The sequence below is a fragment of the Astyanax mexicanus genome, chromosome 6 (genome assembly GCF_023375975.1).
Source record: "Astyanax mexicanus isolate ESR-SI-001 chromosome 6, AstMex3_surface, whole genome shotgun sequence".
NCBI lineage: Eukaryota > Metazoa > Chordata > Actinopteri > Characiformes > Acestrorhamphidae > Astyanax > Astyanax mexicanus.
Genome location: NC_064413.1, coordinates 25,656,270 through 25,668,488, shown reverse-complemented (window position 1 = coordinate 25,668,488; position 12,219 = coordinate 25,656,270). Strand labels below are relative to the sequence as shown.

Here is a 12,219-nt window from a genome sequence, read left to right as displayed (position 1 = left end):
TTCTTTTTCTGTCTGTGTGCAGTAAATGGAGGCTGGTCTGCATGGTCTGCGTGGTCTGAGTGTTCGTCAGAGTGTGATTCTGGTGCTCAGACTCGGGAGCGTTTCTGTAGCTCCCCTCCACCACTGTATGGTGGCAACAGCTGCCTGGGTCCCCACATACAGACACGAGACTGTAACTCCCACCCATGCTCAGGTATTGTACAACTACCTACAGCGCTATAGGGTTTATGAATATGGATGCTTCATTTTTCAATAAGGAAGTTGTAGACAAGCAAGTACGGTTATAATTAAATCGACATCTGTATGTCTCATATATCAAACGTTGCAAAGACCTATACTAATGCCAGGTAATCCCTCAGCTCTTAAAACAGCCTCAGTTCTTTGTGCTATGGATTAAACAGATGTTGGAAAAAAATCCTTCGAGATCCTGGTCCTCACTGATGGTCCATGTTGGCTTTCCGTTTTTGTATAAATTGGTGTAAAATGGGACATTCTACCGTATCTCAATTTTTTTGACAGCTATTGCTTTGTGAGCACTGCAGCCTCAGCTTTCTGTTCTTGGCTGACAGAAGTGAAATCCAATGTGATCTTCTGATGTTAAAACACATCTGGCCCTATGGTTTAGTGTATTTACCTTCTGAGATCTAAACTACTATAGCCTTTCTATCTGCTCTAATCAGTCTGTTGACATCTCAAGTCATGTTACCTTCAGCAGGATTTGATTGGATCATGTTTGTTTTATTGCACCATTGCAAAAAAATCTGCACTGTTGTATGAAAAAAAATGTAATATTTAAACCAAACTGTCCAGTGCTCAAAACATCACATTATACACTTTATCTGCAAAATTGTATACATGGCAATGCTGCCACATAATTGGTTTAATGAAAAATATAATACAGTTTTAATCAAGTTTAAATATAAGATTTTTTTTTTATTATTTTGCAACTTTTAATTCACATAGATACATTGAATAGCAAATATATGTGAACTTCTGAATTTGCTACTGCAACTGTGAATGACTGTGTGTCTATATGTGTCTGTGTGTGTGTGTGTGTGTGCTCTGCAGGTTCTTGTCCTACTGGCATGAGCTACTTGACTAAAGAGGAGTGTCAGGCTCAGGGTGGGGCGTGTCCGCGTGTGTGTCTTGATGCTACAACAATAGTGGAATGTGCTACAGAATGCTACGATGGCTGCTACTGCTCTCCAGGCCTCTACCTGTTCAACAACACCTGCGTGCCCCTCAGCAACTGCCCCTGTTACCACAAGGGGGCGCTCTACCCACAGGGTGCCAGTGTTCCACATGATGCTTGCAACAACTGGTATGATATTCTCACCATTATCATGTTTCTTGTTAAGCATGTAAACCTAAATATGTTACAGCTGTCAGTCATACACCATCAGTTTCATATTTCTTTCTGTGTATATAAAAAACAAAATATATATATATATATATATATATATATATTCTTGCACTCAACAGCACATGCATTAATGGAGAGATGCAGTGTGGCACAACACCCTGCCCTGGTGAGATAACTTTCCACTTTCCACAATAACGATTCATGACGATAAATGTGTTTTATTGAATGCATCTCTGTATCAATCTGTTAATTCAGTGGACTGTGGCTGGAGTGAGTGGACGTCCTGGAGCATGTGTAGCCGGACATGTGATGTGGGCATCAGGAGGCGGTATCGCTCTGGAACCAATCCGCTGGCATCATTTGGGGGGCGACCCTGTGTTGGCGACCGCATTGGACTGGACACGTGTAGCATCTATCCTTGTAGTGGTGAGAAAATATGCAACTGCTATTCATTTATAGATAAAACATTGTTGTGTTTGTACAATTCAGTCCATTTTTTGGATTGAGTTTGGTGCGTTAAAAAAAATAGTGGCTTGAAAAATTTTTGTCTGAATTTCTTTTCAATAATTTTGAACAGACAGGCAGACAAGTTACATTTTAGTCAACATCATGTTCTGTAGATTAAGAAAAAAAAAGAAAAGAAATGTAGGAGAAGAACAAAATAAATAAATTATCTCACAGAGAATAGAGCAATTTGTCATCAAAACTGACATTCAGAAGCTCTCAGTCTGTGTATTCTATATATATAATCAAAGAAGCCAATACAATATTGTATTTTTTTCTTGTTAATATTTTCCCCACTGTGTGTGTTTATATACTGTCCTTTTTATAACATACTACTGTATGTGTAGTCATATGACTCCACCCTGTCCAATCAAGCAATCTGAGCAACTCGAACAATTTATTCCAAAGAACAGTTCCATGTCCATTGTTCATTAAAGTAATGGTTTATTAATTTTAATTAAAGTAACATGTTCTATTATCATTAATAATGATATTAATTTGAGGTCATATCGCTTACCACTATTTACTACTACAATTCTCACTATACCATGTAAATCCAGCGGTTTAGAGTTTAAGTTCTGAGTGAAGTGCTTTTTACTTTGAATCCACATTATTTTTGTCTATTACCTTTGCATGGACCCTTCTGTATACTTACAGTGACTGTATATTCTCTGTCCAACCTTACTATGGTATCTCTAGTACAAACATACAAAATTGTACACATAGTTCTCATAGTATGGCTGATCTCTGTGTTTATAGTGAGAATAGAGTCAAAATAAGCAAATAAAAACGTCTATCCCTTTAAACAACATTGCTGAAGAGACAAACCATTTGATCTAAATTTAATACAGTTGTTGCATTCGAAAGGTTGACAAACAACAAGTGTTGATTTCTATATTATCTGGGTTTAAACCTTATGAAGTACTCACAACCTGTTCCTCTGTCTGATGTATGTATTAGATTTTTGAGTTGATGAGAACTGCATAAATGCTATAGAGTTGAATCATTTAGTCATGCTCCAAATACTCGAAAGAAGCTGATAACACAAGAACAGACTTGGTCTACAAACATGGCAGGGCACTTTAAAAGGACATGGGTGGGCAATATTGTTAATCACACCTTGGACACTTAGGAAAAGCTATAGCAGTAGTCAGCTTAGCCACAACTGTGCTGCTTGGTTATTAAAAAGGATAAATTCTTATGGTCCATTTTAAAACTATTTGAGCTTCACTGTGAATGAAGTAAATGTATTTTATGTGTGTTTCAGGTGTGAAAGGTCCTTGGAGTGCCTGGTCTGAATGCTCAGTGCCGTGTGGCGGTGGATACAGGAACAGAACCCGTGGTCCTATTAGAACCCACGGCACACCACAGCAGTTCAGCGCCTGCAACCTGCAGCCCTGTGGTGAGTGCATTTATATCATCCATATCATTTATATTTAGAATCATCCATTATCACTGTTCTGTTATCTTTTGTTGATTTATCTGTGTCGACCAAAGAAGGATGGGTTTCCGTTTTAAGGTAGATTCCCCCTGCCACTGTCACATTAATGCTTACTTAAAAAAAGTTTGGATCAATATCTGTGTGAATCTGCTTTGTGGCAACATTTATTGTAAAAAGTGCAATATAAATACTTTAGAATGACGAAATATCACTTGAAGTAAGGCACAACCAACACAGTCAGTCAGTGAAAACAGTTTACAGATATGTAACCTTGTGTAAAACTAATAAAAGAAACCTGCGATTAAGAGATCCCAAATTTTGGTACCTAAAACCACACAGATGTTATAAGTTGGAGATAAATGATATATATTAACTCTTTTTATTCTTTCCTCTGATTCTCCACTTGTGTGCAGGTGGTGGAAAAGACTGTGCTGAGGGTCAGGAATGGACAATGTGTGTGAGAGAGGAGCTGCTTTGCTCAGATTTGGGGTTGGAGACTGAAATGAACTCAACTTGTTCATCAGGATGTCAGTGTCCACATGGCTCTGCTCTTCAGGTGTGTATAGTTGTTAATACATTACTATATGTAACTATATTAATACTATAGTAACTATATAAGTATAGTTAAATATACTGTAGTTATTATTATTATGCAAATTTATTCTAACATTGCTTGCAATGTTCTTTTGAACTTCCACCTGCCTTTTATAACCCTACTCTTCACTGGTGCACTCCTGTTCATTGTGTAATTGTGTTGTGTGTCCTTCAGGATGGACGCTGTGTACCGCTGTCCCTGTGCCGCTGTGATATAGATGGTGAACAGTATAATCCTGGAGCTGTGGTCCGCAAAGGCTGCAACAACTGGTAAACAATTTTTTAATCACAGTTTTCATGCCTCTTGGCATGTTCTCCTCCAGTCTTACACACTGCTTTTGGATAAATGTATGCCACTCCTGGTGCACAAATTCAAGCAGTTTAGCTTGCTTTGATGGCTTGTGATCATCCATCTTCCTCTTGATGATATTCCAGAGGTTTTTAGTTAGATAAAATCAAAGAAAGTGTGATTTTTATATTATATATTTTTATATTAAAAACTATTGTGCAGATCTACTTCTGTACATGGAGATTGGTTTTATAGTCATTTTAGTCAAATTACTGACTTTCTCCACATTTTTCTCATCACTTAGTATAGAATTGTTATTGGATGTCTGATGTCTAATAATAATTGCCCTTAATTTTGTCTTGCAGCACTTGTGAATCAGGAAAACTGGTGAACTGCACACAGCTGGACTGTAATGGTAAGGCACACTTTGCGGGTATGCTCTTACAGCTGAGAGTTTACTATATTTATATCTAGTGGTTTGTAACAGCATTATTTTTGTAAAGATTTGATTGGCCAGAGGAGCAATAGTGAAAGGTTACTGATATCTCATGATATCTGATGATATCTGATGTTTGTTCTAGATCAAACCCCACTCTAACTTTTATCAAATATTTTGAATGGAGTTCCATTACTCTACAGAACACCGTTCCACTGCTCCACAGCTCCACAGTGCTGGGGGGGGGGGGGGGGATTTATACAGTTCCAGCTAGTACTTGACACTTGGCTTGTATGTGGCTGCTCCAGAGCATCTCATTCTGTTGGAATTGCTTTTCTTACAATATGAAATATACAATATTTACATTAATGCACCCTAAATATACTAATTAAAGATGTTGTCTGGATAGTTCTGCACTATTGTGTGTACTTGTGTTTATAATGAAGTATAAACTCGTTCTAGTGAATGGAAGCTGGTCAGATTGGACTCCATGGAGCGTGTGTTCTGTGTCATGTGGTGCCGGATTGCAGTCTCGCTATCGATTTTGCTCCAGTCCTGAGTTGTCCGGTAGCGGACTGCCTTGCATGGGACCAGATCGCCAGGACCAAGTGTGTGTCCTTTTACCATGCAGTCGTGAGTATCCATCACAGAGCACTATACATACTGTATCATCAGAAACATTTATTATTCTTTTTTAGTTTATATACTTATATACTATACTCTTTTATATACTTAAAACTGACATGACATCATTTAAAAGGTGATGGAGGATGGAGTGAGTGGACTTCTTGGACAGACTGCACTAAATCGTGTGGTGCTGGTGTGAAAAGCCGCCGGCGTGAGTGTGACAGGCCAGCCACAGAGAGAGAAGGAGACTACTGTGAGGGGCTCAGAACTGAAGTCGTCGCTTGTAACACAGACCCCTGTCCAGGTACAGAGTTTTCTATAATGTCTTTGCTTTATGCACGTTTTATTTATTGACTTATTCTAAATACATTTAAAGATTTAAACATTAAATTCATTTTAACATTTAATATTTTTTAAATAATTCTACAGAGTATAATGGTATATACCGTATTGTTTTTTTTTTTTGTTTTGTTTTTTTTTTATTTCCCAAGGAGAACTTTTTCATTACTTGCCTTGCCACTCTTACAAAGCAATACCCTCAACATATTTATTATTATTTTATTATATGTAGCTTCAAATGCAGTAGCTGTGGTCCTAGAAAGGACTTTTCTGTTCCTTAGAAGTCTATTAGTCACAGTCTATTGAGGCTGTGTGGTGATGTCAACAGAAAGGTTTGCATTTTCGTAAACACTTAAACATCAATCAAACTCAAGTAAAATGCATGCACATGAATGCATGCATTTCCTTCTGATTAAATATCATATATGGATAAATGCTTTATATGACACAATATGTCACACTTTACAAAGCAGTAAAGATGAGTTTAAAAAGATTACAAATATTTTGTTTCTCTGGAGGCTTTATTTTCTAAATTCTTTTTTGTGTTCATGTAATGTCTTTGCGCTGTATATACTCGAAGAACTGTGGGTAGTTTGAGGCCTGGAACGATACCATGGTCACGTCCAAAAAAATCCATCAGATTATAGGTTGAAATTCTAGGCTGCATACGAAAGGTTCTTTATTTTTTGTTTTTGTTTGTTGTCTTTTCAGTGAGTCCATGCTCAGACGTGCCAGGATCTGTGTTTAGTAGCTGTGGGCCGTCGTGTCCTCGGACCTGCGATGATCTGGCTGTGAGTATAAACTCAATCAAGCTCTCTAATTCTGGAGTGACTTTGATTCAATCAGAACTAATTCTGTCCAAACCAAGTAATTCCATAAATAACTACAAAAAGTAATGATGCAGATGCACTGTGATGATGATGATGATGATGATGATGATGATCCCTACAGCACTGTGAGTGGCGCTGTGAAGCTGGCTGTTACTGCACTGATGGGAAAGTGCTGAACATTAACGGCACAGCTTGTGTAGAGAGAGAGGAGTGTCCTTGTCTGGATCTGAACACTGGTCAGCACGTTGACCCTGAAGACACGGTTCCTTCTGCTGATGGCTGCAACAACTGGTGAGGGAGAGATGGTGATCAATTGAGCACTTCCATAGAATAACCAAGGATATCAGCCATTTATTTCTTTCACATATGCATTCTTTTTACATATAAAATTTACTTTGTTTAGACTATGTCTTCATTCTTAAAGGCACTCATAATAAGAATAACTTCAAATAGTAAAGAAATTCACAGGTTTCTTCCAAAAGGGAGACATAGTTTATATAGGGTTATTTTTGGAAAGATAAATTAATGACATTTACTACTGAAATTTACTAGAAATTTAATACAGTATGTTGTTCTTACTTTCTCTAATGTTTTTTTTTTGTGTGTTTTTTTGTGTTTAGTACCTGTTCTGGAGGGCAGCTCAGCTGTAGCAGGAACCCATGTCCAGGTTTGGCAACAACTTATAATCTTGTTATAACCTTCTCTTACACACTTTCTTTATCATTTCTGAGTATATTGCATAGATAAAAGTTAGTAGTTGTTGCAACCAAAAAGAAACTAATGCTAATATTTCATGGTAACACATCAATCAATCAATCAACCTTTATTTAAACTCTGAGTACATTGGGGATGGCCCTCATTTACAATGTAGCTGAGCAATTACATAGGGAAGGGATTGTCAAAGAAAAAGTATAAGTAAATAAAAAGATCCAGCATTTTATTAAGATATATGAGATACTTTAAAATAAGATATAAAAATAACAAAATAATAAATAAAATAACATTAAGAATAAGTAGGAATCATAAAATCTAAGGTAATAAAAATTATAAGAATGCAACAACAAATGAATAAATACAGCTAAAAATAGTAAAATATATATATATATATATATATATATATATATATATATATATATATATAATAAGCAATAACTAAAAACAGTAAAAGAAGAATAAAAGTAAAATAAAATATATAAAGGCATATGGAAGCATATAGAAACTAAGTCAACTCAACATTGCTTGGAACAGTAAACTTCCATGACCTCATTCATTAGCCTCATCGCTCCAAATAAACAAACTACTTTTCTTGCCTTTACAACTAGATAATACCATTGGGAGTAATAAGAAAATCTGTCTTTCTAAAAAAAAATTCCTTACATTTTTTTTCTTTCTCAGTGGATGGAGGCTGGTGTGAATGGTCCAGGTGGACACCGTGCTCTAAGACATGTGGTGCTGAGTGGGTCTCTCGCTACAGAAGCTGTGCCTGTCCAGAGCCCAAAGCAGGAGGGGCTGCATGTCCAGACCAGCAGGAGGAGCATGGAGGCCTTGGGGTGCAGATTCAGAGGAAGCAATGCCCTTCCATCACCTTCTGTCCAGGTTATACACACATGTCTGCTACATGCATAAGAGTTTAACCCTTTGAACCCCAGCCTATTTTGGTGTGTTTTTCTCTGTTTTTGTCAGTTACCCTTTCACTTGTTATAACACACTTATGTTAGGAGACAGCCACATGCTATTATTTTTCTGTATAACACAAGACATTAAGCTGCTCAAAAATTCCTAAATTTGTAAATCTTCATGGAAATGATTTTCATGTTTTGATCAAAATTTTACCCACGACCTGTTTTTTTATATTTTTGAATGTACAGACTTCAAATAAATTTACACAAGAATTTTCTTTTTGTTCATAGTTAGATTAGCGTGTATATTAGGTGAAACTATAAGGATTTTGATGATAGTTCATTACATGGCTTATTACTGTGACTGAATACACGATCAGCACCTGGCTGATTTATTTTTCTTGATATTTCCACCTTTAAGTTCTGTTTGAGGGCTTTTAAGCTGTTTCTCAGGACACTGCTGGATTTATTCAAATGTTATTTGATTGCAAACCTCATATAAACATTTTAGAAGCTCTAAAAGTAAATATTATTGGCTGAAAAAAAGCCTTTTTAGCAGTATTTATTTATTTATTGAGGAATCAGTGCCAGAAATGACATCATGAGATTATGAGAATATGCATGGAAATATGGATTAGGTGTATTTCACAATAGATTTCTCAAAAACACTTCAGGTCAGTGCTATTTTTAGAAACTATAGGGTTCCCTTTTTGTCAGGCTGTATAAACAATGCATTATTTTTGAGGCAATTTGCATCAATTAGGTCCAAAGTGTAAATGGAGATATCTAAGTGAAAATTAAATTTTACCTTGCCTTTTTAAAGTAGTACCTTGAAGTGATTTTTTACTTTTGGTTTCTAGTCTAGACTCAAGGTCCGTGCCTCTTTTTCTTTCTATCTTCAGTTCATGGGTCTTGGGGCATATGGAGTGCATGGTCGGAGTGTGATGCTTGTGCAGGTGTGTCAGTGAGGAAGCGGGAGTGTAACAGCCCCCCTGCCCGATTTGGAGGTCTGCCGTGCCTCGGAGAACACATTCAGAGCCGTGGCTGCCATGACAACGAAACTATCTGCTCAGGTTAGCTTTAAGTGTTCAATTATAAGGAGAAATTTTACATAGTTTAGTCCCTGAAAATATAAATGTGTATTAGAGCTTCAAAAGTTACAGACAGTTTCAGTTTTGTTTGTTTTGTTTCATACGGTTTCTCTGTCTCCCCTAAGACTGTGGGGGTGGTCAGGAGGAGTGGCCATGTGGAAAGCCATGCCCTCGCTCCTGTGAAGATCTGCATGGTGACACGGAGTGTGTGGACACACCCGGTTGCAGTCCAACCTGTGGTTGCCCAGGAGACATGGTTCTGCAGGATGGAGTTTGTGTGGAGAGGGAGGAGTGCAGATGTAAATTCCACAACAGCACCACAAGTGAGAAAAATATATTTTGTTTTATTGTGAGCACTGAAAGGAATCAGTTCAGTCCAATTCCATACTTAACAGTTGAAGAGGTGTTTTTTTTGTGAAATGCTGCACCATTTTATCTGCACTCTAAACATATAATTGCTAATTGCTAAAACATTGGTAAACATTCAGATACACTAACTTCGTTAGACTAAAGTCTGTATCTTATAAATCTATATCCTTATATATCTTATATATATATATATATATATATATATATATATATCTTTTTTTCCTGTGACTCAGCCGGCTTGAATACCAGCAATACATCCTGGGAGTGGCCTGGCAGGAATGATTGGCAGTATGCAAATTCAGGAGACAGCATCATCCGAGATTGCAGCAACTGGTAATGTCAGCCAAATTTTCATTTTTACAATGAAGTGAAAACAGTAAAAGTAAAGTGTTTTTGAAAATGTTATATATCTCTGATTACTGTCTCAGGATAGAAGAAAACAGAATTATATCAATGTTTTTTATCTTACATTTAAATATTAAACTTGTTACATGCTAAAATACAGGACTGATGGATTTTTTTATTTTTTTTATCAGCACCTGTGAGGCAGGTATTCTGAACTGTGACTCAGTTCCTGGTTGCCATGTTGACGGTGGCTGGAGCCAATGGGGCCCCTGGTCGGAGTGTTCGGTGCCTTGTGGGGGTGGAGTCAGGCTGCGATTTCGTCAGTGTGATAACCCCGCCCCCCAGGGAGATGGAAGAGAGTGCAGTGGAGCAGGAGACCAACAGAGGGAGTGTAACAGTCACGCCTGCACAGGTGTGTGAGGTTGGCCACAGCCTGCCAGTGACAATTTATCTCTTATGTTTAATCAGTTCATTTCAGATATGTTATTGCTTCATATACCTCATTTTGAATCATTTTGGATCATTTAGGTGTTTAAGTAAATATTTTATACTTCTTTTTCTCGTGTGTTGATGTTTCTCAGATACTGGGCCATGGTATGACTGGTCAGCGTGGTCTGTATGCTCTGTGACCTGTGGAGGAGGGGAACAAAGACGCAGCCGCCGCTGTCACGCTCCACCCTGCACTGGCATGACGCGCCAAAGCAAAACCTGCAACACACAAGTTTGCCTGGGTGAGTAGCCTTGTAGAAATTATGAGTTTCTTAGATTTTACCAAATTAAAAACCTCTGGAATATAATCAAGAGGAAGATAGATGATCACAAGCCATCAAACCAAGCTGAACTGCTTGAATTTTTGCATCAGGAGAGGCATAAAGTTATCCAAAAGCAGTGTGTATGACTGGTGGAGGAGAACATGCCAAGATGCATAAAAACTGTGATCAAAAACCAGGATTATTCCACCAAATATTGATTCTTAAAACTTGTTTGAATATAAACTTGTTTTCCTTGCATTATTTGAGATCTGAAAGCTTTTTTGTTATTTCAGCCATTTCTCTTTTTTTTTTGCAAATAAATGCTCTAAATGACAATATTTTTATTTGGATTAAAGAAACAGTGTTCATTTTGCTAAAACATATCATATTGTCATTCAGTTTTATTGTTTTACTACTTCTTTTCTTTCTTTTTTTATTTTTTTGAATGTTTTTTTAATATATGTACATTTTACATTTTGGGTCCATACTTTTACCTGAATAAGATTTTAGCTTTTCACCCCTGCTACAGAATTAACGAATTTTGAAGAAGTTTTTTGTTTCTTAAAAAGTTCCTCACCTTGATTTATAACTAAACTGACCTCCTGAAGTAAAACCATCATTTTTAGATTTATGATCTTGGGCTTTGGAGGTATCTTATGGGGATCTGTTATGTAAGTAGTTGTAATTAGAACGGATACTACTCCAACACACTCTGAGTCAGAGGTGTGCTTGCCATTGCAATTAAACCCTGCCAAAGGAGCAGCGCAATGTGATCTGACTGTGAGATTTACCTAATCAGCCCGTCTGTGTGAAGGCCTCCTAGAGCGCTAGGCAAGGTTAGGCTGCTGAAATGCCTGTCTAAGCGACACACTCATTTAAAAGTGAAATCGCTCTACTCTGTGGTCGTCTGTATCTCCACACTCCTCTGTGAATACGGAAGATCTGTTTCTGGTGACCTGCTGTGAAATAAGCTGCTCATTTTCTTTGTCCAGTGTTTATAAAGCTTGTCATTTGTAGGACAGACGGGATCCTACAATAGTTGGATCCTCTTGGCTATATACATGCCTGTGTTGAGAGTTTTAATTTTTGCACAATGCCAGTAATGCACAATTGTGCCAGTAATGTATGTGTTACTGTGACTGCACAATATTATTCTTTTTGTAAGCTAATAAAACACTTACTCTGTTCATTAATCTATAATGCAACTGTATCTAAAATACCTGACGTATCTTATGACCTTGTAATGTAAGTAGACTCTGTAAAGGATTATATCCTATTTGTTTTAGAGGTGGGCTGCCCCCCAGGCCGCCTGTATCGGGAGTGCGAGAGAGGTGAGGGCTGTCCCTTTAGCTGTGCTCAGCTCAGTGGGCTCGAAGGCTGCTACTCAGAGGGATGTGAGGAGGGCTGCCACTGCCCACCCAACACCTACCAGCACAATGGAACCTGCGTACAGGTCAGATTACTAACCCTACTACTGGGATCAGTCTATTATTGCAAACATTAACATTTTTAAGCAGTCTACAACAGAGACTGATAGCATCTTTTTTTTTTTTTTTTTTTTTAATTTATACAACAAAGGCATTTTGGAGAAGCAAATCCAATTTCATTGTAATGTAAATT

The 12,219-nt window shown here is 37.4% G+C and overlaps 1 protein-coding gene across 1 annotated transcript in view; it reads left to right on the top strand.

Annotated features, from left to right (window-relative positions):
* The window catches only part of sspo (SCO-spondin), a 121,648-nt gene that overhangs the window by 54,881 nt on the left and 54,548 nt on the right, over positions 1 to 12,219 (top strand). Inside the window, exons 61-80 of the mRNA XM_049480406.1 lie at positions 23 to 193; positions 1,069 to 1,321; positions 1,483 to 1,529; positions 1,619 to 1,789; positions 3,135 to 3,269; positions 3,722 to 3,864; positions 4,078 to 4,172; positions 4,557 to 4,606; positions 5,090 to 5,260; positions 5,388 to 5,558; positions 6,305 to 6,384; positions 6,545 to 6,714; positions 7,044 to 7,090; positions 7,819 to 8,019; positions 8,945 to 9,115; positions 9,259 to 9,456; positions 9,736 to 9,835; positions 10,039 to 10,259; positions 10,429 to 10,578; positions 11,886 to 12,052. Of these exons, the coding sequence (XP_049336363.1) occupies positions 23 to 193; positions 1,069 to 1,321; positions 1,483 to 1,529; positions 1,619 to 1,789; positions 3,135 to 3,269; positions 3,722 to 3,864; positions 4,078 to 4,172; positions 4,557 to 4,606; positions 5,090 to 5,260; positions 5,388 to 5,558; positions 6,305 to 6,384; positions 6,545 to 6,714; positions 7,044 to 7,090; positions 7,819 to 8,019; positions 8,945 to 9,115; positions 9,259 to 9,456; positions 9,736 to 9,835; positions 10,039 to 10,259; positions 10,429 to 10,578; positions 11,886 to 12,052 (2,912 nt within the window). The remainder of the gene's footprint in view (positions 1 to 22; positions 194 to 1,068; positions 1,322 to 1,482; positions 1,530 to 1,618; positions 1,790 to 3,134; positions 3,270 to 3,721; positions 3,865 to 4,077; positions 4,173 to 4,556; positions 4,607 to 5,089; positions 5,261 to 5,387; positions 5,559 to 6,304; positions 6,385 to 6,544; positions 6,715 to 7,043; positions 7,091 to 7,818; positions 8,020 to 8,944; positions 9,116 to 9,258; positions 9,457 to 9,735; positions 9,836 to 10,038; positions 10,260 to 10,428; positions 10,579 to 11,885; positions 12,053 to 12,219) is intronic.